This window comes from Alosa sapidissima, chromosome 3 (genome assembly GCF_018492685.1).
Source record: "Alosa sapidissima isolate fAloSap1 chromosome 3, fAloSap1.pri, whole genome shotgun sequence".
NCBI classification, from domain to species: domain Eukaryota; kingdom Metazoa; phylum Chordata; class Actinopteri; order Clupeiformes; family Clupeidae; genus Alosa; species Alosa sapidissima.
This window is the reverse complement of record NC_055959.1, coordinates 11662971-11687548: the sequence shown is the minus strand read 5'-3', so window position 1 is coordinate 11687548 and position 24578 is coordinate 11662971. Positions and strand designations below refer to the sequence as shown.

General features: G+C 43.2%; 2 protein-coding genes across 7 annotated transcripts in view; one reads left to right on the top strand and one right to left on the bottom strand.

Moving 5' to 3' along the window:
• The window catches only part of rnf213a (ring finger protein 213a), a 59899-nt gene extending 41286 nt beyond the window's left edge, over window positions 1-18613 (top strand). For 4 of the 5 annotated variants that reach the window (XM_042087814.1, XM_042087812.1, XM_042087813.1 and 1 more), the window contains 25 exons: window positions 65-247; window positions 591-757; window positions 896-1004; window positions 1108-1222; window positions 1525-1732; window positions 2153-2349; window positions 4291-4413; window positions 4519-4629; window positions 5088-5330; window positions 5846-5921; window positions 6019-6053; window positions 6288-6388; window positions 13346-13502; window positions 13735-13906; window positions 14250-14344; window positions 14687-14938; window positions 15134-15269; window positions 15351-15425; window positions 15543-15723; window positions 15866-16067; window positions 16285-16362; window positions 16639-16836; window positions 16963-17052; window positions 17159-17337; window positions 17495-18613. In XM_042087814.1, coding sequence (XP_041943748.1) covers window positions 65-247; window positions 591-757; window positions 896-1004; window positions 1108-1222; window positions 1525-1732; window positions 2153-2349; window positions 4291-4413; window positions 4519-4629; window positions 5088-5330; window positions 5846-5921; window positions 6019-6053; window positions 6288-6388; window positions 13346-13502; window positions 13735-13906; window positions 14250-14344; window positions 14687-14938; window positions 15134-15269; window positions 15351-15425; window positions 15543-15723; window positions 15866-16067; window positions 16285-16362; window positions 16639-16836; window positions 16963-17052; window positions 17159-17337; window positions 17495-17648 — 3637 coding nt within the window. In that variant the 3' untranslated portion in view covers window positions 17649-18613. The remainder of the gene's footprint in view (window positions 1-64; window positions 248-590; window positions 758-895; window positions 1005-1107; window positions 1223-1524; window positions 1733-2152; window positions 2350-4290; window positions 4414-4518; window positions 4630-5087; window positions 5331-5845; window positions 5922-6018; window positions 6054-6287; window positions 6389-13345; window positions 13503-13734; window positions 13907-14249; window positions 14345-14686; window positions 14939-15133; window positions 15270-15350; window positions 15426-15542; window positions 15724-15865; window positions 16068-16284; window positions 16363-16638; window positions 16837-16962; window positions 17053-17158; window positions 17338-17494) is intronic. The other variant, XM_042087815.1, reaches the window with a different exon arrangement.
• Window positions 18541-24334, bottom strand: LOC121706246 (baculoviral IAP repeat-containing protein 5-like). 2 transcript variants are annotated; one of them, XM_042087817.1, is made up of 5 exons: window positions 24130-24334; window positions 23699-23808; window positions 20011-20128; window positions 19443-19526; window positions 18541-18747 (listed from the first exon to the last, which is right to left on the bottom strand). In XM_042087817.1, the coding sequence occupies exons 1-5, from the start codon at window positions 24235-24237 to the stop codon at window positions 18628-18630; spliced, it is 540 nt and encodes a 179-aa protein (XP_041943751.1). In that variant the 5' UTR covers window positions 24238-24334; the 3' UTR covers window positions 18541-18627. The 2 variants fall into 2 exon arrangements, with proteins under 2 accessions (XP_041943751.1, XP_041943752.1); XM_042087818.1 differs by having other exon boundaries at window positions 18541-18743.
• Between the last annotated feature and the right edge of the window lie 244 nt (window positions 24335-24578).

Here is a 24578-nt window from a genome sequence, read left to right as displayed (position 1 = left end):
TAACTCCTAATGCCACCAGACTTCCCTAGCTCATCTGCGCCACCCTGCTCTGTCCAAACTACAGGTTTGGGGTGCAGCTGTGCCCGGTGTGTATGGCCGACCCCAAGGACCCCCTGGCCCTCCCCTGTGAGCACATCTACTGCCTGGCCTGCGTTCGCCAGTGGCTCGGCCCTGGACAGATGTACTGCCCCCTGTGCATGCAGCCGGTCCCTGATGACTTCAGACTGCAGCCTTCTGAGGAGATCCAGTACGAAGCCCACACACTCACACATTTACTCACACCTGACATAAACATATGTACATGATGCAGGCACATAGGCAAAAGGAGAAGCAAGCTTTGATCATTCCTTAACGGTGTAAGAGGTGTGGCAAGAGGGTTAATGACACAATGTCCAAGCATACAGTATGGCAGCACAGGTGTGGCAGGTGATTGAAGTAGAGAGCAAGAACACTATGTACAGCTCGGCATAGATCACTTACGCAACACTTGCTGAGACTGTTCTATAGCTGGATGCACCAACTGTAATGCCAAGGTGTGTTTCCCATTCTGTGCATTGTAACATACTGACTGACGTGTTGTCTCTGGACAGGGCCCTGATCACACGCAACGCCCACTTCAGGCAGCGCTGCAACGGCTTCTTCATCGCTCTGGTGTCCAGCGTGTGCTTCGGCCATGACACCCCGCCGTCCCAAGAGGTCATCCTGCACCTGCTCTCCTTTCTCATGGTGGAGGCCGGGACCCTGCCCACTGTCGGACGTGAGACACACACACACACAGACACGCGCTCACACACACGCGCTCACACACTAATACTCCAGTGGTGGTTTAACCACTAATACTGATATCTGTGTGTGTGTGTGTCCGTGTGTTTGTCCATGTCTGCTTTACTCTCAGGTAAGGGTAAGACGCACATGTTCACAAAGGCTCTGTCTCCATTTGACGAGTCTGTGGACCAAAACCCCGTGGTGCGCTCTGTAGTGCTGAAGCTCCTCCTAAAGTACAGGTACACCAGCCTAGCCCAGCCCAGTCTCACCCATGTATCCGCATCATCTCCTTACTCTACATTAGTATGGATGTGTTGATCTTGTGTCTTCTGCTCCCCATAGTTTTGATGATGTGAAGGTGTACCTGCAACAACACCTGTCTGCTGTGGAGGGTAGTAGAATCTTGGAGGAGACTGACAAATCAGAGCTCTACTCGCTCTACATCAACTGCCTGGAGGTGTGTGTGTGTGTTTGTGTGTGTGTGTGTGTGCAGTGTTTCCCACAGAATTAAACTTTATTTGTGGTGGTAGGTTTGCAGAATTAACTTAAATGCAACAGTTTTTAACAAATTAGCGCAGCGTGGTTATGATGCTAACTAGATTTAAGCACAATTTAGTACAACCTGGAAAATCATTGTGTGGTGGTCAATGTTGATATTGTGGTGGGCCGCCACAGATAAGTCAATGTATGGGAAACACTGGTGTGTGTGTGTGTGTGAGCGAGAGAGATGGACTTTTTAAATGTGTGTGTGTGTGTCAGGACTCCATGTTTGACAGAATGCAGTGGCGCTCGGTAAAGGAACGACAGGTGGGTCTGCAGGAGGAGAGCGTCTTCCTGCGAGACTTCCTGCAGTCGAGGGTTACATCTGCGCAGACTGTCTGCATTGAGCTGCTGCAGCAGCTGTCCCGTCTTCGCCTCTGTCTGGACATTGCAGCACAGCTCATTGGTGACAGTTACATCGCTGCAGGTAACCATAACTTGCACACACACACACACACACACACACACACACACACACGCATACACACACACACACAAACACACACAAATGGCAGTGGCCTAATTATACATTTATAAGTATTGTTGTGCTTAGTCAGAAATAATTGTTGGCCAGATGTAATATTCAAAATGAAAAATGATGATTTGTTTTCAGGAATTTTACTAGATGAATTATTTTGGTGTACTGGTACATACAGTACATACTCAGTATGTCATATTTGGGCCTATTGTGGTTGTGTCTGCTTAGACTATTTGTACAGCATTCTAGCCAATGCCCATCTTAGTCTTGCTTTATTCCTTCTGTGCCCTAAAGCAAGATCTGATCATGCTGGGATCGTTATGCTGCGATCAATATATTGTGTGTGTGTGTGTGTGTGTGTGTTTGCAGGAGGTCCAGAGCAGCCTCCATCATGGACAGGTCCGTTCATAGCTGCCGTGAGGGGTGTGTGTGTGCGCAGCAAGAATGACTGGTACCGTGTCTACCTCATCCGTAAGATCCGCAGCCGCCACGGAGCCGAGTTTGTTCAGACGCTCCTGAACGCAAACGAACTCCACTGGATGTTCCCTGAAGAGGTCCTACAGCAGGTAGGCTCAGGGCCAGGTGTGTGTGTGTGTGTCAGGAATGGAAATTAGCACCCACTACCAGCCAAATGCGGGTGAATTTGGTCAACTTATCAGCCACTGTGGTGGTAAGATACACCACTTTAATGACACATGGAATATGAATGCTGTTCTTTTGACCTTTAGTTTTGTTACTGTGCATGGAGGACAGGCCAATTTTGAGTTATGTCCAGCATTGGTGGTAGGTTTGGAGATGGCTGGGACAACGCGTCGACGTAATCGATGACGTCGACGCAAAAAATACGTCGACGCAAAATATGAGCGTCGATTCGTCAAGCATAACGTGTGCTGCTAAATATTTTTTATTTTACACCTTCAGTGTTTTCCATACGTTGACTAATCTGTGGCTGGGCACCACGAAATCAAAACCGGCCACCACACATTGATGTTCTATGTTGTAGGGCTACTATTTAAATTAAAGATAGAATTATTAAGATAAAATAAATTCATTGAGCTGCACTTTTTACTCTTTCCTCGCCCCGCCCGCTCTCTCTCGTAACGAGCCCGCTGCTCCTCCTCTGCATGTGCATTTAACAAAATATTCACGATTGTTGAAGGATTGTTGTTGCCACATAGAAGCACTGCATAGAACACAGTGGGCTAAATTGCAATTAAATCCGCTTAGCACCGACCATGCTGCGCAAATTTGCAGCATTAAAACTGCTGAATTAAAGTTAAAGTAAACTCTGCTAAGGTCTTATCACAACACAGTACATTGAGGAGACTAAACTAAGTTAAGTTACAGTATGCAATCAAGCAGTATCTCAAAGCTAACTGTTTGGGTGTCAAGTTTAGCATGCTTACTTGCAGCTGCTTATTCGTTACTCATGCAGGGCTAATTTTATTGACTCTGAATGTTTTCAAAATCCCGATGTAAATGGAAAAGTGTTTTCCAAGACTCAAAAGTGCTTGTCCAAAGGAGAAGTACGAACCGTTATTTGAACTAACTACGTTATGAATTGCATCCACACATCAGCAGCCTTTTAACTGTGTTAATGTTAATTGCAAGGATTCCCACACGAACAGCTTAAAATGACTCTCAAAATGGCACTGCAATTAGACATACACTACTGAACTTCATTGAATGCTACCTCTGACTAAGAATGCATTACTTTGCACTTGTATAGTCTTTTATTTTGGAATCTTAAGAGCAATAAACATATATTGCAATGTTAAAGAATTCATGTTTTTTTTTCATTCAGATGTGTAAATAAACATGTATAAGTTGCTATTAGTGAATTAATGGGGAGATAATCGAATCGAATCGGACTGAAAAAATGAATTGTTAGATTAATCGATGCATCAAAAAAATATTCGCTAGATTAATCATTTAAAAAATAATTGTTTATCCCAGCCCTATTTGGAGAAAAATTCAGCGCATTTAAATTGTTTTGCAATAATGCCGATAACCGTGATCATTTAGGTTACTATAATCACATTTTCATACCGTATCTCTAGTGGACAGTGAAAAAGTTCAGTGGCTGGTAAATTTTGGAATCCACCAGCCACAGTGGCAGGTGGACAAAATATTTAATTTCCATCCCTGGTGTGTGTGTGGGCCAGGGATGCAGATAATGTAGCATCCACTGCTAGGGTTGCAACTAGCAACACATGTTAGCCAAGACAAATGCTGGCTTAGGGTATTTATCAAATGTAGCTAAACTCCATAACTTTTGTTTTTGTAATGACTGTGATGGCTGTACACTTAATGATGGTGGTAATTATGTGGAAATAGTTATCACTATTGTCATATATTTCATCAAAGTTAATCAAGTGCTGTATCTGAATGGTCTGTGTGGATAAGTAGTATGGCTGTATATATCATGATATGAAGTGACTAATGAGGTCATGCTGTGACCCATTGTGTTGTTGATGTGACGTAACACTGTTGTGTTGTGTGTTTAGACTCAGGAAGGAGGGCAGATGGATCTGTTCCTGGTGTGTGAAGGTGACTATAAGAGCATCAGGGACGCCGTCGCTAAAGCCATGATTGAGGGAAAGATGGAGAGGATACAAGAGGCCTGTGATGTAAGACTGTGTGTGTGTGTGTGAGAGCTTAAGATAAATGCTTTTTCTGTCTATTTGTGTGTGTGTGGCTGATCTTTTGACTGTGTGTGTGTGTATCTGCTGCAGGGCTGCAGAAACCCTCCACTGAAGAGGAGTGTGTTCCTGCTCCTGGCACTCTTCAGAGAGGTCACCTGTCTCTACAGAGCAAACAACGCAAACCAGCACCCGTCCCAGCAGGTAACACGCACGCATACACACACTCTCACGCTTACGCTGTAGCCAGAGCGGTAGAGAAAACAGAGTGGCGACACTCCCATGAGAGAGGAAAAAGCTTTCCTATGCCAGTGTCCGGGCTATGGAGAGTTTTGGAACTGAAAAATGATCTCACTTGGTCAGTAGCCAATGATTCACTAGATTACTCCCTCCAGCATCAGAAATACATCCCAACTTTCCGCCATACAGCAATTCAGCACAGGTTTTTTGGAACTGTTGATCTTGTGGCAGTGACATCAAAGAGTGTCGCAACTCTCTCTTTCTATGGCTCTGGCTGCTATTCAAGTTCAGTTGAATGGTGCCTCTTATACATTTACATTTTCATTACATTTATTCATTTAGCAGATGCTATTTTCTCTGATGCCAACAATTGCGTATCAGATTTAGGAGTCTCTCTGTCTCTTCTCCTGTGCTCCTCTCAGCAATTACAGGTTCTGGAGGACTTCGTAGGTAAGTGTGGCCTCCTGGCCAGTCCAGAGCAGAAGGCGTTTGCCGTCGGACTGCTGAGGAACCAGCTTGGAGCGCTGAGCGTCCGTGTGGGATCCCCTGGAGCCGAGCACATGGTCTCTGAGCTTTGTGTGCACCTGGCTGCAGTTCTCCTCTGCGGCCACCATGGGGTGCTGTCTCCCCTCCAGCAGCTCGCTCTCACCCCCATCAACATGCAGGTTTGCATGCAATATACAGTACCACCACACACAAACCAACCAACCGTCCTGTACCATCCCACACAAATGTTTGTGGTTTACGCATAGACCTAGACATGAGGAAGCGATCTCCTAGCGTGTTTTTAAACAGAGAACACACCTGAGGTGCGTTCAAATTCGCACACATAGGCGAACGTTTGCAAACAGATTTCTGTTCACCCTCAATTTTTGGCGAACGTTAACAAACACTTGCAAACAGTCTGAGGAGGTAGTTCTCCGCGAACATACAGTGCAGCTGGACGTGGGCTTGACGAAGGTAACAATGCAGTTACACTGTTACAATGGAATGTTAACACCAAATTGTTTAAATTGAACTATTTAGAGAAAACATGTTCACCACAAACGTTTGCCAATGTTTGCCGAATTTGAACGAACCTCTGTTAGTTATTGGAAAGCACACAATGCATGTTGACTTCTTGTGAAAGTAAAGGCATGTTGTTGTGAAAGTAAAGACGTGCTGGTCTGTGTTTGTGCAGGGAGCCTTCATCCCCACCATGCCTGATGACATGCTTCATGTGGCCCAGCAGGCCCTGGGGCAGCTGCAGTGGTACTGTAAGTACTGAGCTGACCTCTGTTTCTTTAACATGGAGGTGTCAAAAAAAGGTTCCATTCCACATGTGTTCACTCGTTCTTTCTTTTCTTTCTATAGCCTGCGTCAATGGACACCCCTGCACCGTGGGTGAGGTAAGTTCACTGGTGCACTCCCAACATTGTTTATGAAGGCATGCTACAGAGTGCCTTGATATTTACTCTTATTTTCATTTCTGGAGCTATCACTTTTTTTTTTTTTTACTTTATATCTTGGGTGATTATTCCTGATCTTGACTTTGCTCATATCATGACTGATGTGTGTTTGAGGTTGATGCTCTGATTGTGTAATTCCTGACTGATGACTGTGCTGTGGTCTGTCCCCCTCAGTGCGGTCAGCCCATGCAAGTGAGCCGGTGTCCAGATTGTAACGCAGAGATCGGAGGACAGAATCACAGGCCTGTCAGAGGCTTCGCCGTCACTGGGATCCAGTGAGTTACAGATGCTTTTAGTACATTATTATGACCGCCGCGCAGCGAAGCGGCGGTCATATAGGTTTAGTCAGAATTTTTTTTTTCTTTTTTTTTTTTTTTTCGCATGTCCAAATTTCCGTCAAGGATTCCCGGGACACTGAAAGACCAGGGTAGACGAAACTTGGTGGGAATGTAACCCCATATGGATAGCATGGAACCATCGTTTTTCATTTTGATCTGTAGCCCCCCCGCTGGACTGCACCCCCCGAAAGGAGGGTAGGGCAGACACAGTTTTCTGTGAATATCTTGAGAACCGTTGGGCCTAGGATGACCAATTTTTTCTGTATGTTTGCCTCCAGGGGTCATGTTAACCCATTCCATGTGCACACATGTGCATAAACAGATACACACACACGCACACACATACATTTACAGTAATCATACGTATGACACATACTCACACAGTAGACATATGTACGCATGCATGCACATGCACAAACATACATATGCAGGCAAACACACAAGCACGCACATACACACACACACACACACACCCACACACATAAACATAAACTTGTACACGCACACAATTCAAAAAATTTTCCCGTCATCTACTTCCTGAATTTTTGGTCAACGATACCCGGGACACCGAACCACCGGGGCACATGAAATTTGGTGGGTATGTAGCCCCACTAGACTTTTACGGAAAAATTTAGTTTTGTCCCCGGGGGCCACCACCCGCTATTTTTATTTTTTGATTTCTTAAAAGATTGAGCTTGGTCTGATGAAAGCCAGACTAGCCATGGACCTCAGTTACACAATGCAAGGGAACATGAATCGGCCTATATTTGCACGAACAATAACGGACAAAAGCTCTTCAACTTTGGCCCGTTAAAATGTGTATGAACAGTCTAGCGACGCATTTCATCAAGGCCCATTTGGACATGTCAGTTATTTGCACCACTGGTTAGATGTAAAACAGCATTTCGTTTCAGACTACTGTTACTGTTAGAAGAAACATTCACAAAAAATCCATCTATCCAAAAATGACCTTTGTTTTTGATAGCTGTTGAAAACGGCATGGAACTGACAGAGATGTTTTTGTTTATAAATACATAAAAAAAAATAATAAAAAAAAATAAATAACATTATGCTGATACCTTTTGCTTTTCCCAAATACAATGTAGCCTACAGGTGTAAGTGACCTTTCATCAATCCAGTTGCAATGGATGAACTGTGATGAACTGCCCTACTTGTGATTGTTTAGAGATTTTAAAGGTTTTATAACAATGCTACATCTTCTTTGGCTATTCTACAATCTATTCACCTTTTCAGCACCAGTAGGCTACTTTCTGTGCAGCCGCACACACATACTCAGGCATGCCAAACAAGCATACATAAAAGTTTCAAGAGTGGGGGATGGAGTAAAATATGGAGACAAATTGAAGTGTGATTTATTTTCGCGGAACGGATGTACAGGACTGAGCGGCGGTCATATTTTGTACCGCTATGCGGTACATCTAGTTTTACCGTCTAATGTACTCTTCACTGCTGGTCTTTATGTACAGTGGGCATCACTTTCAAATGACCACTTCATTCGCGCATTACGAGGCGTGAAGCTGCCTGAAGCTTTAGTACCACTTTCAGCCACTGTGCGTCGCTTTGCCACTGTACATCGCTCTGCCTGCCGCCCCTTCTGAAAAAGCAGGATCTACCATTAAACATAATTGTTGCCATAATTGTTCGTAATCCCAGCCTACGAATTCAATAACAAAATAAATCATGCATAATTAAACATTACCTCGATTTAGGCTACTTGGGTATGGCTTAAGGCTTGACTACGCGGTGGTAACGAAAAATCGAAATCGAAATTTGCTGTCTACATATTATTGTCAGTGTTGGGGGTAACGCAACTACGCAAATCAAAACAGTGTCTTGTGTGATAATTGAGCCAGTAGAGAAATAACTGTTCAGAATGAATCTGTAGCCTTGGGTAGGCTTCTGCAGAAAACAATGTTGTTGCTGATTTAATATTATCTGGCGACGTTTTTAACAGGCTACGCAATAGAGGCTTAGACAACTATAACCCACGTTTTGGTCGTAAATTAATTTGCCCTACTTCTTGACTGCAATGTAGTCAATTGACTGCTTGACATGTCATTTTTATTTTTCTGTACAATAAACAAATACATCTGCTTTATGCCGCAGAATTACATTCATATTTGGCTGACTTCTGCAGACGCGCAAAAAAACACTGCCAGGCCATCCTTAAAAATATTTTCGTTTGCCGTAACCCGACCGACCCTGTCAATTTAGAACCGACCCAAATATTATTTTTTTTTCCCCTTTTAGTCCGACCGACTTGCCGGTTGTAAACTTGCGTTAAGACCGACCGATTTTTTTTTTTTTACTCTAAACAACCAATACAAATAAAAACATTTTTTAGTAGACCTAAGTATTGTGAATATAAATTGCCTACATACAAACGTAGGCTCTCTTAAATAAAACCCTGTGGCGTCATCTCTACACCATTGGTTTACGCATGTCACACTATGGCCTATACGCTTTGTTTCATTCACACAAACATCTCGACTCAGCGCTTATTACTTGGCACGAAGCTCTGGAAGAACTGTGCCCAGATCTTTTCCCATTCTTTCTCCCCTCTAGTCTAACGGTGACCGTGTTGAAGAATTGAAATTGGTTGTGGTCTATTCAGCATTTCTCAAAATATGGGCTTAACCCAGATTCGAACTCTTGGACAGGGGACTGCAACTAATAATAAAATAACTGTCATCAGCCGGCCTTAACGCACTGCGCCACAGAATTGACGGCGTGGGTGAATAGGGATAAATAACAACAGAGTACACAACTGTTTCACCAGCACATTTAAATGACTTGACTAAAACCGTGCATAACTGGAGGTACACCCATTATCTGAGCAGTCTGTATGTCCTCATTTTGCGAATGCGAGGACGATATGAGTCTGTTGCATTTTGTTAGATGTCCGAGTCACGCATAATGTTTGAAAACCACTGGCTTGTAATCACAATAACACGACACACGACAGTTGGATAGGCTACTTCATCATGTTCTCATGCCTACATTTTGGTGAGTAGCATAGAGATCGTTAAAACAATAAAGTATGGCTCTCCGTTTGGGACATCGAAAACGTATATTTTTAATAGGGTAGACTACCGTCGGAGATGCTGACTTGCAAAGGCCTCGGGATAACACGTTATCTCCACTATCATCAGTCAATGCTCCCTTGATCAAAGTGGGGAATGAAAGAAAAAGTTTTAGAACCACTGGCTTAACAAGTTACCTGCAGTCCAGAACACACAGAATATTGCAACAGAAAGTAGCCTTTATAATCAACTACTATTTGTTCCAACAGCATTCAAACAAAGCCTTTTATAAAAGTGAAAAAATAAATTATTCCATAAGAAGTAAAATAAAAAACTGTTACTGTAGTAACTGTATCCCAAGCTTCAGCTCCCCACGTCTGTGACGGGCAGACGTGACACCGCTAAATTCTCAGCTTGTTTATACCCCACACTGAACGCGCAAGACCGCTAGGCCCATCACTGTGGGGTGCGGTAGCCTACTCTCTGGGATTTAAGTCAAGCAATATAACCATACAAATGTTTCAAAATGAGTAATTTCGGCTTTGTCTGAACTGGCCATTGTAGGCTACGTAAAAAATAAACAAGTAGGCCTATCCCCTATCCAATGATATCGGCAAATGTTTGTTTTCCAAAGTAAGAATTTCACTTCACCATGCACCTTCGACAATGAATAGCTCATTACACTTATGTTACTGTTGAACGTAGGCCTAACTGGTATCATTACAAACATTATTCTGTGTCCTAAAAACTGGCATTTTATGGCATTGTGTCATGTAAGGTCGTTGCAAAATCTAGAGAAATGTGTGAGGTGGTCAGCGGGGGACAATTGAGACACATTGGATTGTGTTATTACTTGAACATTCCACACTATCCACAGCTGTGGTATCAGGGGCAGGAGGATTACTGTTAGCGCAGGCTTTATATAAAATTCTTCAACAGAAGGCCTGCCTCGAATGCAGGCTTGCCCAAAATAAAGGCCTGTGGTTTGCGCAGCCTACAGTAAGTAGGTTAAATAACAGACCCGCCATAATGTGCGGTATGATGATTTTTTACAAGCAAGATGTTTTTGGTGCCCTATGCGCACTGCCGCATACGCATCTTACCACTAGGAGTAGGCTACTCCTAAATAGCAATAAAAGATTTTAGCTAGGAGTTTCTCTTATTAAGTTATTCACAAAGCCTTTCAGACCTACTCTTAGTAAGGGAAAATGACAACTCAGATTCTGGAGCTGAGCACTCTAGAATCTTTGACTAGGAGTGAGTGAGTCTTCGTTGCTATGGATGACGTTATTACTCATGCACAAGCTTGACTGAAGTGACCACCTTGATTGGCTGATGATTGTAACACGGGAATGATTCCAAATACCTCCCTTACGATGAGTGGCAGGTGACGGGTCTGAGAATGCGTGTGCTACACAAGGACGGAAGATGATGAATAACTGAATAAAAAGGCCTAGCCTAAATGAATCAAGAGTAAGGCAAAACAAATAGCCTAGTAGCCTAATGAAATATACGGATTGACTTAGAATCTTTGTAACATTATTAAATTAATCTGTTACTATGCCTATGTTGGCAAAAGAGAACATTTTAATTTGATTCACAATAATGTTACATTTAATTTACATGTTGACAATGAGTAGCCTAGTTTTGGTTGTTGTTGGTGGCGTTATTGCATGTTAGTTATGCCTACAATGCAAAATTGCTTCCTCACGATTGGAAGCTCCTGTAGCCGCATAGGATTTCAAAACAGGCGAAATGCCACAAAACCGGTTTGTGAATAGGTCTGTGAGTTAGGAGTCCTCTCGACTTGTTTTAAGCCGTCACAGCTGGTGGGAAAGTGTGATTTGTTGGGGGCAGGGCCGGATTAACTGGGCACAAATGTCTGATGGCCCCCCCCTGCCCCCCAGTCAACGTGAATCGGGTAATCTAAGGCACGAGCGCATCTGTGAGGCCAAGCCTCACCAAGTAGCCCGTTTGTTTACAACTAACATTACATTTAATTAAACGGCTCATAGGCTATGCCGAAATAGTTTTCAACATTTTGAATATTAGTGTCGGGTGAATTAGGAAATGTTCTCAAAGTAGCCTTATGGCTGAAAGCTGCTTGGGATCCCCCCCTGTCAAGCAATATAACCATACAAACGAGCGCACTCATTGTTTCAAAAGGAGTAATTTCGGCTTTGTCAGAACTGAAGAGCTGTGGACGACACGGCACGGCATGCCCAATTGAAAATAAATTAACGCAACACAACACAGACCCCGCTTCTCTCGCGTCAGTCACTGACATGAACGAAACACAGAACACGCTTCTCTTACGGCAGTCACTGACAGTAACCTAGCATGGGGAAAAAAACTTCCCTGTGACAAAGACATCATAAAACACTGAAAGTTAATATTTTGTCACTATTACATACATCTGTCCTTTGTCAAATGTGTTATGTTCCAAGTAGCCTAGTGCGTAATTCTGCTTCATAAAGTTGAACAAATACATTTGCTTATTTCACAGAAAAATATAAATAGCCAGTTAGGGTCTACAGTGCAGAGTTGGTAAGTTATGGTAGGCCAACTTGGAGTGAACAAACAAACAGGGGAAATTCTTTTTCTAGTAGCGTAGTAGCCTCAGGTGTGCACGTAGACATAAGGCCGAACATGCAAGCGCCAATGAATCATGCTCTCACGACAATCACGCCGTTAAACTTAAATAGGTTATCACTCTAAGTTCGCCTTCAAGCAAGGAAAACAATGATTTGAAGACATCTGTTGGAAGGGCATGGGGTAGCAACAGGGCAACACAGAGACGGGCAGGGCTGTTATGAGAGTATTAAAATATGGGATATTCTACAGGAAAACATTAAAACGGCAAGACAGCGGGGGAAAGTTAAAATACGTGATAAACACGGAAAAAGTTGGCATGCATTGTTTCGGTCCCAGTGCACAGGGATTATTTGTCATATTATTAATCACATATGATTATTTGTGAAATTGTGCAAACACATTTGAAAAGGAAGGACTGGTAGCATGCAAGCTCACGGGAAAGATTGATTTAAGAACGTTATCACAGTGTGTGGCTGTGGCGCAAAGCAGCGCGGGCGGAAGACAGCGACAATTGGCAGGGGAGGGTCATGTCTTTTTTAACAATTCTGTCGGAGGGTCATTAAACAATTTCTAGCAGGCAAGGGAGGGTCATGCAACTTTTGACTGAAGCACTCAAAATTCCTCCGGTGGCCCCTTCAATAAATAACGAACAGTCCCTAGATTGCTGCTGGGCTATAGCCTATGTCTTGGTTCATGTCTGTTAACAACTCATTGCCGTCAAATCGTTTATTGCCTGTAACTCCGTGATAACAGGACGTAACAGGAAGGCATTTGGCTGAGCAACGGAGGTTAATATGCTCTATATTTTGTCCAAATGATGTTTGTCTATCATCGTTGCACTCGGATAAAACCATAATGTTTAATTTGTCCTGCGTTTCTTGTACGGCTGCGAACGGGATTCACTCGCAGTTAACCAAATATTTCTTTATTAGGGCAGGGTAGGCATATTTCTGGTGATTAAATTATTTCTAAACCAGTCTGCTAAAGTCTGTAGTGAAGTCTGTGTAGGGTTTTCCAGGCTCCATTTCTTTTTACGAGACACCCTGCTCACAAGAGACATCTACCGGTTGTTTGGGTTGTTGCATCGTCGTTGCAGCATCACTGGAAAAATACAAATTAAAGTCGTGTGATACCGCGTGATCCCGCTCGCGGACCGCAAGTGAAGCTGGCCAAGTCGAAGCACTGCCCACTGTAATGTGTGTGTGTGTGTGTGTGTGTGTGTGTGTGGTTGGTTTTTTTTTTTTCATATATCTAGGGGCGATCGCACAAGGCCAGGGCACATCCTGGGTGACCCGCGTCGTCGGGATCAACCGGACATGCAGGACACTAAGAACATGAGTCCCGCCCCCTTCACCCTGGTGCGTCTCCTCACACACGCCACCATGATGCTGGGAGTCACCAACAACACACAGGTATGGAAGCCCACACACAACACCTTAGAAATGCCCACCAGCACAATATACAGACTAAAAGCTTGGATTTATCTCCAACACACATAGTAAGAATAATGTATTAATCACAATTATTTCTTTCTCTCTCTGGCCATCTCCCCCCTGTTGTTGTGTCTATGTGTCTCTCCCCTCTCTGTGCCTGTCTCTCTCTCGCTGCCTGTCTCCCTAACCGTTGCTGTGTGTGTGTGTGCAGGCTCTGGCGGCGCTCATCTCTCCAGCCGTGCCAGACTGCGGTGCGTTTGTGAGGGCTCACCTGCAGATAGACCTGCTGCAGCTGACACGAGCGCTGGGGAAGGGAGCGGACGACACCACCACGTCCGCACACCTCATCATCAACGCCCTGCTAGAGCCCCCACCAGCAGCCTGTGAGGAGAAACACACACACACACACACACACACACACACATATACACACACACACACACGTGCCCTGTTCTTATGCATGTTGTCAGGTATTAAACATCCTCTGGTGTTTGGTATTTTAATGCCCAGTTAAACAGTGTAGCAATTTACACACTTTATCAAGTAGAAAAAAAGAACCTAGAAGTTTCTGCTCAGGTTCATACACATATACTGTCATGGGTGGATAAATTGGAGCCAGTTTTTCCATTCCTGCTAAGTTATAATAGTTTATACATTTTCTTTTGTGATCATGCAAGCCTCATGGCTAGTGGAAATCTAATTCAAATGTGTCTTTGTGTTACTTAGGGCCTGCAAACTATGACCCTCGTCTCTCCACTAAAGAAGCGCGGAACCAATGGGAGACTGCTGTGGCCAACACCATCATCAGTCCCCAGCTAAAGGTACACACATACAGCCGATGACAACAACCAGCCCATACTCTCTCAATCGGGCAAATGGAAGGAAGAAACAAACAAATCAAATGAAAATACTACATAGGCTACCTGTATGAACAGATGAAATATTCCTGCAAAGTGTTGCTTGTGGTGACTGTGTCTTGCGGCAGTATGGCTGTTATATAAATGCTCATGACTCCAGGACATGGAGCTGCATTAGATCTTTCTATATTTTTTCTTCCTTTTTTCTCCTCTTTCCCTGGCTTTCATGACTTCCATCGCCCCTCTCTGTCTGTCTTACCCCGTCTCTCTCTCTGTCTCTGTCTCTCTCTCTCTCTCTCTCTGCAGCATCTGGACAGGCGTCTGCAGGAGGTGGGTGTGCTGCTGCGTGAGGACGAGCGCGTGAGCTGCAACCCGGTCATGCGGCTGACCTTCGGGGACCCGCGGCTCTTCCTGCGCTCGCTTCCGCAGGACTCGGGCGTGCACTGTCCGGCCGTGTGGAGCTGCCGGGAGCGGCTCTCGCTGGCCACGCTGGCCCACATCGTGGAGCAGCAGGACGGTCGCGACACACTGCCTCTGCTCTGGAGGTTCCTACAGAAGGTGAGAGAGCAGGCAACACACACACATGCACATGCACACTCACCCAAACAGACACATGCATACACACGCACACATATATATATACACACACACATACATACACACACACACACACACACACACACACACACACACACACACACACACATATCTGATGTCTGAAAGGGACTAACATTGACCACTGTGATTGGTTAGGAACTGGAGTTGCGATTGGTGAGGTTCCTGCCAGACATCCTTGTGCTGCAGCGGGATTTGGTGAAGAAGTTCCAGAACTCTCCAGACCTGACAGTGGGGACAATCTCCAAGTTCCTTCAGGACCGGAGACGACGAGGTGCTTAAACAAGCTGTCACTAGAGATTGTACTCAATCTTTCGGGTCCTAAAACCATTCTCTCTCTCACTTAATCACACAGCTGCGTGGTACGAGAAACGCATATCCATCTTCCTGAAGACATGGAACCAACTTCGATTATCTTTGGCCACCAATGGTAAATAGATATGGAAATACTTTTAGATGTGTTGTATGCTCACCTAATTAGTAAGTAATCATATCTAATATATTGTGCCTTGAGCTTCAGTGTTGACGTGTGTGTGTGTTTGTGTAGGTGAGATCCAGCTGCCACCAGAGTTCTGTGAGAAAGATCTGGACATGAACAGTGACCTGCAGGTGCTGTTGCCACGGCGACAAGGACTAGGCCTTTGTTCCACCGCCCTTGTCAGCTACCTGATTGCACTGCACAATGACATGGTGTATACCACAGACAAATACACTGGGGAGGAGACCAGGTACACACACACACACAGGAAAGCACACACAAATATGCATTTGTAAAAATGCCTCCTGCTTTTGACTATTACCTTTTCATTTGTTTGTTCTTGTTTTGTTCTTCTCTCTCTTTCTCTCACTCCCATCTTGTCTGTGCTGCAGTTACACGGTGAGTCCAGCCGACCTGTGTGAGCTGCACGTGATCCGGTTCGATGTGGAGCGGGACGTGCTGCCCCTGGTCCTGTCTCACTGCCAGTACAGCGTGGAGCGCGGCGGCGGCACACTGCCCGACTACGACCTGCCCAAGATCCAGCAGCAGCTGCTCACCCGCTTCCTGCAGGGCAAGCCCCGCATCACACTCAATGTGAGTGTCTGTGTCTGTCTCTCTCTCTCTCTCTCTCTCTCTGATACACAGGGTAAAGTCAATATATCTTGTACACCCACACACTCACCCACACATTTATAGCGTGCGATACACATCCATCTCCACAAGCAAATGTGCTCTCTGTGTCTGACACCACAATACACACTCAATACTTCAATATGCTTCAAAGTATATCTCACTTCCTCATTTCTCACAGGGAATACCAACACTGGTGAACAGACATGACCGAAATTATGAAAACATTTTCAGGGACGTAAAAGGAAAGGTTGCACAGGTGAGACATTTATATTTGCCATTGATCAGTCACATAGTTGGCAAACATTACAAACTATTTAACACTTGAGTCTTTGCAACCAGAATAAATGCATAGACTAGTTTTGAAATTAACTTAAAATTGGAATTGTTCTCAAAAGAGTCCTTTGAAGTGATTTCTGCTAAAGAAAAGTAGACTTGCACCCAGTAATGTATGTGGGTATTGGTTATCTTAATGATCTAAAATACACTTTCTACCATTGACCTCTGTTGTGTGCATGTGTGTTAATGTGTCCAGGATCCGCTGCCCTCCCTGACGCTGACGTGGGTGGCCGGTGAGCTGTGTGGCTTCAGTGAGGTGTGTGACGCCCTTGGCGCGGTGGAGCTGGCGCTCGGTTTCCTGGCCACCACCGCAGCTGACCCCCACATGCAGCTCGGACAATACCTGCAGGAGGTGCTGCAGATGGGAGACCACATGCCACCACATATACTCAAGGTGCACACACACACACACACACATAGTCCCAATGTAAATATTGTTTCGTAAGTATATTATATACATATTCACACATTATATATTCATGCCTTGATTGTGTGTGTGTGTGTATTTTGTGTTTCTCAGGCCCTGAGTAGGTGCAGCCTGAATCACGCTGTGGCATTGTGGCAACTCCTCTCTTCTCTGAAGTCTGAGAGCATGCTTCGCCTAAAGAGGGTAAGCTTTTCTGTGTGTGTGTGTGTGTGTGTGTGTGTTGGAGGAAGAGAGAGAGAGAGAAGTAGAGGCAGAGGGAGAGAGTGACCCAAACCTCTCAATGTTTCAGGACCCATTTGTTGGAGTGTCCGACGATTACAAGCAGCCACTGAATGAAGAGGGACGCAAGCAGCTGATTAGTTATCTGTCCAAGGGCGGGGCCAGTGGCTTCCTGTTGGAGATACACGAGTTCCTGCAGCTGCAGTTGAAGGGTCTGCGGGACCCCGAGCTGTTCCGGCCCGACTGGGGGTGAGCACCCGTCCCCACAAGAGAAACTCTTTCACTTTTGTGTGGTCTTCCCCTTGAGTACCATTGGGTTTGCTGGTCAGTTGTTTAGTTTAGCGGCCTTCCCGTGTGTTCTACATGCCGTTGAGTGTAAGCCATTGTAATGTGTGCTCCTCTGCAGGCTGAAGGACACACTGGTTTCTTACATCGAGAGGAAAGATATGGACGCTCCACCGGAGGTTGAGCAGTTCTTCCCCGAAGGGATCCTCCTCGCCCAGTGTGTGGACACCTGGAAAATCTGTGTGGAGTTTCAACAGGAGCGCAATCACAGATAGAAGCTTCCAGAAGCACTCCACCAAGGCTGCCTTTGTTCAGCATGATGTGAAGGTGTGTGTGTGTGTGTGTGTGTGTGTGTGTGTGTGTGTCAGAGCGTATGTGTGTATGTGTTGCCCATGTGTGTTGAAGGTTGTGTTTACGGTCAATACAATCAGTTCATCAACGACGCTCCAGTTCATTTGTGAATTACAGCAGTGCCTTTTCTCAGAAAGTGCCACTGACTGGATACGGATCCAAGTGCAATATGCTGTATCAGAGCATTAGAAGTTCCTACTCCATTGTAAACAGTGGTGGTATGGCCCTTGAATTTGCACAAGTGCAATGCACCTTCGGACCTCCTCCTTTCTCTATTGCATCAGTAAATCAGGTCTGTCTAGCTTCCCCATGATTAAAGCAATCAAATCAATTATATAATGATAAGAATAATATTTGTATCGGACTCAGGGACAAGTCTTTTTCTTTTTTTGATGTGTTTACAAACTGAGGAGCCTAAAAACATCTGCCATGGGTGTATGACACTCAATCAATCAAATGCCTACACAAAGAAACTATGCTTTCTCAACTAATCATACATAAACCTCATCCATCTATCACTCCTTGACCTGTTCATCATCTCACAATGGAATGAAGGTATTCTAGGTACCTTAAATGTAGAGAATTCACAGATATCTGGACAGCTATTTGTCTTCATCTTCATCAACATATCAGAAACTCATACCACACTTCTCAGTATATTAGTTATCTTTGCCTTTTCTGTATTGTATCTCATGAAGCCTGCCTGATGTTATAACCATAGTTAGTTGTAAAAGTTGCCTATGGTTTGTCTTGCACTGTTCAGATGGTTATCACCATGGCGTTCCACTTCAGTGTTCTTTTCTTTATTATGTGACCAAATTGTAACAGATCATTCCTTTGCATGCTAAATATAATCGACTTGTATTCAATAAACCTCATGTTCCATGGACAAAGTGTTGGGTCTTAAAAACCTTTAGACGTCACACAGTCTGGACTCTTGATGCTCTTGTAGGTTGGTTCCCAGAGATGAGGGGGTAGAGATATGGAGGAGTATGTGTACGTTGATATCTGACACTGGGCTATCTGGGATATGAACATGAACAACTTATTTACAAATGATCAAGACCATGTGAGCAAAGACATAAACATAATTGTTAAATAGACATACATAAACATAGTTGTTAAAGACATGAATGTTGTTGGGAGGGAAGATATTAATAAATAGTTTATTAGTAGTATATAATAGGTATTTTATTGATACTTAAAATTGAGAGGAGAGTTACATGGTGCATATTGCATAGGTGTGTAGGTATGAGTCAACATGGCGATAACGATTAAGCTGGTCATTGATTGTTAATTTATAACTCGCATGTGGTAGTGTTCTATAGATGTATTGCTATAAGACAGTCTTTTACTCAGCTTTCTTAAACATGAACATAATGGTATATTCAAGCAATGTAATGTTTGAATCTGCACATATGCTCAATTTTTTACTAAAAAAAATAACAGCATGCAAAAGAGCAGATTCAATCTTTTTTTTGCAGTGCTAGAAATGACATAGAATATCAGCTCTGGAAAAATACAAGTGCTCCTGTTACTTCCCAGACCTAGATACTCATTGTGTTAAAAATTATTTTAAGTGTAAGCAGTTAACAATGACTACATAGATTACTATACACAACAATAAAATAACAGGGAGTTCCACAAATATTGGACATAGATAGACAACACGCCGCTAACAAAAAACAAAATCAACAGCGCAAATGACCCGCTCATACATCTATTGCCTTTTTGACAATGTCCCCTCTTCTTTTTTTCGCAGCTTCTTCAAATTTTTCAATTACTTGATTGCAGGTCTTTTTCTATGATGGAAGAAATAAATAGTTTATGGTACACTCTTTGCAAAATCTCAGTATTCTATATTATTCAGTATTACTTAAACCCAAACAGAAATAAGAACAAACAAACTGAAAGGCTAAATAAGAAAGGCTTAACGAAATTTGAAAAATATAAAAATGACCAGCATTTCATGACTGAGCAACTGATGCTTGATGTTAGTTGCTAGATTTTCCACTTCTAATGCAAATATTTGGCAATGATGGTAGAAAGCATGACAACGTGTTTGATTTCACACACCTACAATGGGTTTGGCACAGAAAACTAAACCAATAATGGGGGGGGTGGGGGGTCAACAGACCTTTAGGCATGTTATCTAGATGGTCTGGATGGATGGAGTGCTTTTATCTAGTAAACTTGGACTTGAGTGGTGTCAAAAAATAGCAAAATTCAATATAGACAGTTATCTTTTTACGAACTGTTCCAAAAAAAATCCAAAACCCAACTCACAATGAGATATTTCTGTCGTTCCTTCTGCAATTTGAGTAGTTCTTCCACTGTGAGTTCATTTACTGACTTCTCTAGCAAGATGAAATTGCAGGCAGGGGAATGTGATTTGTGTTCCTTCCTGGAAATTACCATTTGAATAAGAAAGGCAACATCACAGTCTGAATAATCAAACAATTTAGGAACAGAACAATTACCTGGATTTTTACAAAAGAAATTCACAAACATGACCTGTGATGAGAAGATACAGCAAGTGATTTTTGCTTGTAGACCCCAGAACCCACTTCTTCAGACCCTATAGTTTGCAAAACTACCTGTTTCCAATTTTTTCCCGGACTGCACAGGTCCAAAATCCAAGATGGCGGATATATCACCAAAAATTGCAAATAATCGCCTTTTTAAACATTTTAATTGGATATGTTAGGTATTATCATTATATACATACATTTTCTAATAAAATTGAATGCCTTAGGTAATAAATATGACCATGGGTGACATGAGATGTCATGATTATCAACCAGTGATTGGTGTAACCACCATTATGCTGTTTATTGGCATACCCAGAAAAACACATTGACTTAAAAGTTTCCTTCACATAACCTAATAATCATTTGAATTAAAGTATTGTTCTGCACTCACCACAATAGATTAGATTAGATTAGATTCAACTTCATTGTCATTGCAGAGTACAAGTATGAAGACAATGAAATGTGGTTTGCGTCTAACCAGAAGTGCAAAAAAAAAAAGAAAAGTGCAATGTGATATACAAAGTATAGACAGGTGGTGCATAGACAGGTCAAGAAATGTAGTGCAGTGTAGACAGTAGTATACAGTTGATTTATATAAGGTAGAGAGGTTTAGAGTAATATAAATATGTGCAGTGTATGTTAGCAGTTACTTTATGAGAGCAGAATAAATGTGGCTATGTAATGTGAACAATGTATAAACAACATACATTGGGGGGGGGGGGGGGGGCTGCCTCCTTGTTGTCCCTGTCAAGATTGCTATGGTCTTGGACACCTCAACAGGCACAGGCAAGGAGGCATTGGGCGGGGGTGGCTTTGTAGGTTGGTTGTCACCAGGATGCAGAGCTAGAGTTCAGCTGCAGGAAAGCTTCCTCTGAACCTGCTGTGCGCCTTATGCAAGCATCACTGGATGGCCTCAATGGAGGGAAGTGAGGAACCAGTGATGCGTTGGGCTGTTTTCACCACCCTCTGCAATGCTTTTCGGTCGTGGGCAGAGCAGTTGCCATACCAAACTGTGACACAGTTGGTAAGGATACGCTTGATGGTGCAGGGGTAGAAGTTCACCATGATCTGAGGAGGCGGTGGACCTTCTTTAGCCTCCTCAGATAGAAAGCTTCCTGAAGTCCACAATGAGCTCTTTGGTCTTCAATAATTCTGTTAACAGGACTTGCAGGAAATTGTGGGAACATATGAATTTGTTGATTATATGCAAGCCTAATGCTGCCCACTACAGCTAAGTCTGCCTTCATCCATGAATTGTGACTGGTTTCAGAAACAGCATCATCTGAACAATCTACAGAGAGTAGCTCAGTGCAATTAACACACACATTGGATAGCATCTTAATAGATGGCATGGCTGTTGTGCAGGAGATGGTTGTCAGGAAAAATGACATAAACTGTTGCTAAGATCTGGCAGAATGCTTCTTTGAAAATGTTGAAAGTGAGGCACGAGGCTACAATGACATATAGGCTACTTATTATTTAACAACTATACCATCACAAACTCCATGAAAGACAGGATGAGACAGGTCGATACAATGGGAAAAAGCTCATGATAAGGGATACAAAATACAAGACTACACCAATCAAAGACTTTAAAGCTTTCCGGGATCGAAGGAAACCAAAGCCAACCTCGTCCTCTACCTTGCTCATAAAGCTGTTGAACTATGTAAACTGCCAGTCACAGTTCACACACACAAAGGTGGCAGTAGCAGTAAGTCATTTTTGGCAAAACCCCACATATCTACTCGTCACACAGATGTCTTGGTGCTTGCCCTTCGCAGGGTACCAGACATCAACAAAGACAGTCTCATTATCATGGGCACTGGAGAACGTCAACAAAAGATACATCTCAGCCTAGAAATCTTGACGCACCCTAGCAGCAGCAAATGTAATTTCTAGCCAGGGTAGTCTAGCAACTCTCCGTTGGCTTGTGAGGTGGAAAAACCCAACTTCGGTCCAGCCAATCACATCGTGCATAGAGTCGGTGGACCTATCGGGTATCCTATTGTATCCTGTCAGGAAATTGAAAGACAACCATTTGTCCCACCATTTACTGTTTATCCCGTGGGAAAGGAAAGGTTTCTGTTTCAAGTCAAACAAGTCGTGATGATGTCATTAACACTTTGTAGGCTTGTAGTAGGTCCTCATCCATCTCCAGACGTGTTAGCTGGATGTGAGAAATTTGTGTGTCAGCTCCTCAAAACATGGTTTTCAAACAGCTAAAGCCCTTCAGTGGAACTCGGGAACTAGGGAATCCCATCCCTATGATTGTCCTACCATCGTCTATTGCTGTCCCCATGCTCGGATTCCTACCCGCGCAGCCTAGAGACCCACTACTTGCCCGATGACAACTCCTAATCCCTATGGACAATTCATCCCCTACACTGGACTATTTGAACTTAACACTAAATAGGATTCATGCATTATCATACTGGTTATGTAACCATCTAACCACTTTGTAACATATACCTCAGGTGGCTCTAAATATCATGTTCTATTCTCTGTATATAGACCTTACTGTCCTGTAACTGACCCCAGGCAGATGGGTCAGGCCCTTGCGAGTTCTTGCGAGTTTTTCCTCGCCCCTGTTACTCATTGGCTCTGTCTGAATGTTTAACACTCTGTAAAGCGCCATGAGACATGGGTAATGTTTTGACGCTCTATAAGTGAAATTAAGTTGAAATTGAAATTCTGAGAGCACACAGGCAAGCAAATGTTTGGGCACAAGATACAGTGCCTGCTCCAAAGATTCTTGACTCACTATCACTGGGATGGAGGCAAATTGTTGATGGGCAATGGGCTCCTGTTCTGTCAAAACTTCCACCAGCACCACAGGCTGTTGTGGAGCTTGTGAAGTGCTGTTGTCTTGCCAGCCAATGCAGTAGAAGGTGTTCTTGCAAGAGTAACAACTTACCATTCACACAACTTTGCAGGTGTGAAGGCTCTGAGGAGATGTGCACCAATATTAAAAAGACAGTGACAGTGGTGAGGATAAATACTTGAGTGACAATGTTTTGTTGAACTCTTCAATAATGAAACAAAATGCAGATTTTTTAAATGTTTTTCTATTTTTCCCATTTTTCTCCAAATTTCTTGGCAAATGATGCAATACATCTTTTGTAAATAGTCTGTATCTCACTTGTCTACCTTATTATATGTATATTTATCAAAAAAATTGACCACTTTAAGCCTTTATATTATTTTTCTGCATATATTGTCCACCATCTTGAATTTTGGCACTGAAAATGAAGAAAAACAATTGGAAACAGGTTGTTTTGTATTCAATGGGGTCCTAGCAAGTAAAAAATCACCAGTTGCAAAAATCTATATGAACCGTTCCTAAAATTGCACGATTCCCCATACTAGAACACTTGTACACGACTCATTGCATCTTCATGGAAATTAATTAATTTGTCATGGACAATTGCCACCGAGTTCCTTACACTGGGTCATCTTCAGGCTCCCATCCCTCCAGTTCTTTGTAGCAGAAAAAGCATTGCGCTACATCCGGACTATTCTCGGTGGGCGTGTGAATAAAGCCAGCTTTAGCCATCTAGGGACAATAAAGTTCAAGTTAATGTTATCTTAAATCGTATCGAATAGGTGACACTGACTTTGACAGCAAATATTAAGATTGACTATGTTTAGCAGCAACACCATCCGTTATCTGCCATAATAACGGCTCGGATGACGTTCAGGAGTTGCAATCAGTAGCTAGTCAGTTGAAATTACAGAACACTCGTTTAATCTTGGGTGTTTGGCTATGGACAACGTTAAAATATTCCCGTAACGTTGGACTATTTTAACTGATATCCAGCGTAGATTATTTTGCTGTGCTAATCATTTTTAATCTGAACGTTATTAGGCTACTTACATTCTCCGGAGTGCAAATGCAGTCCTCCTCAAATGGCCATCCCGAATAAGTTTGTAATCTATTTTCATAAAAGTATAGTTTCGTATGTTCCGCGCTAACAGCATCCATGTTAAATTACTTTAACGTTAGCGATACTGGTATGTTTTCACGAAAGGCTTGTTGTTCAAATATTACCGGTGCTTACATTCATTGGTCGCTCGTGACATCAGTCCCTTTTCGTGATTGGCTTAAACTGTTGATGTCACGAGACAAGGCAGCTTGCTTGCTTTTTTTTTTTCATTAGCCAAGTAAACGTGATTCTTCGTATTTCTTTTTCATCACTATCTTTAGTATGGTAATACAAAACACGTGCCTTTAGACCTATGGTGCAAAATAGTGCAAAATGCAATACAACGTTATTTGATTACTTTATTTACTTTTATTTACACTTACAACATGTAGGACACAGT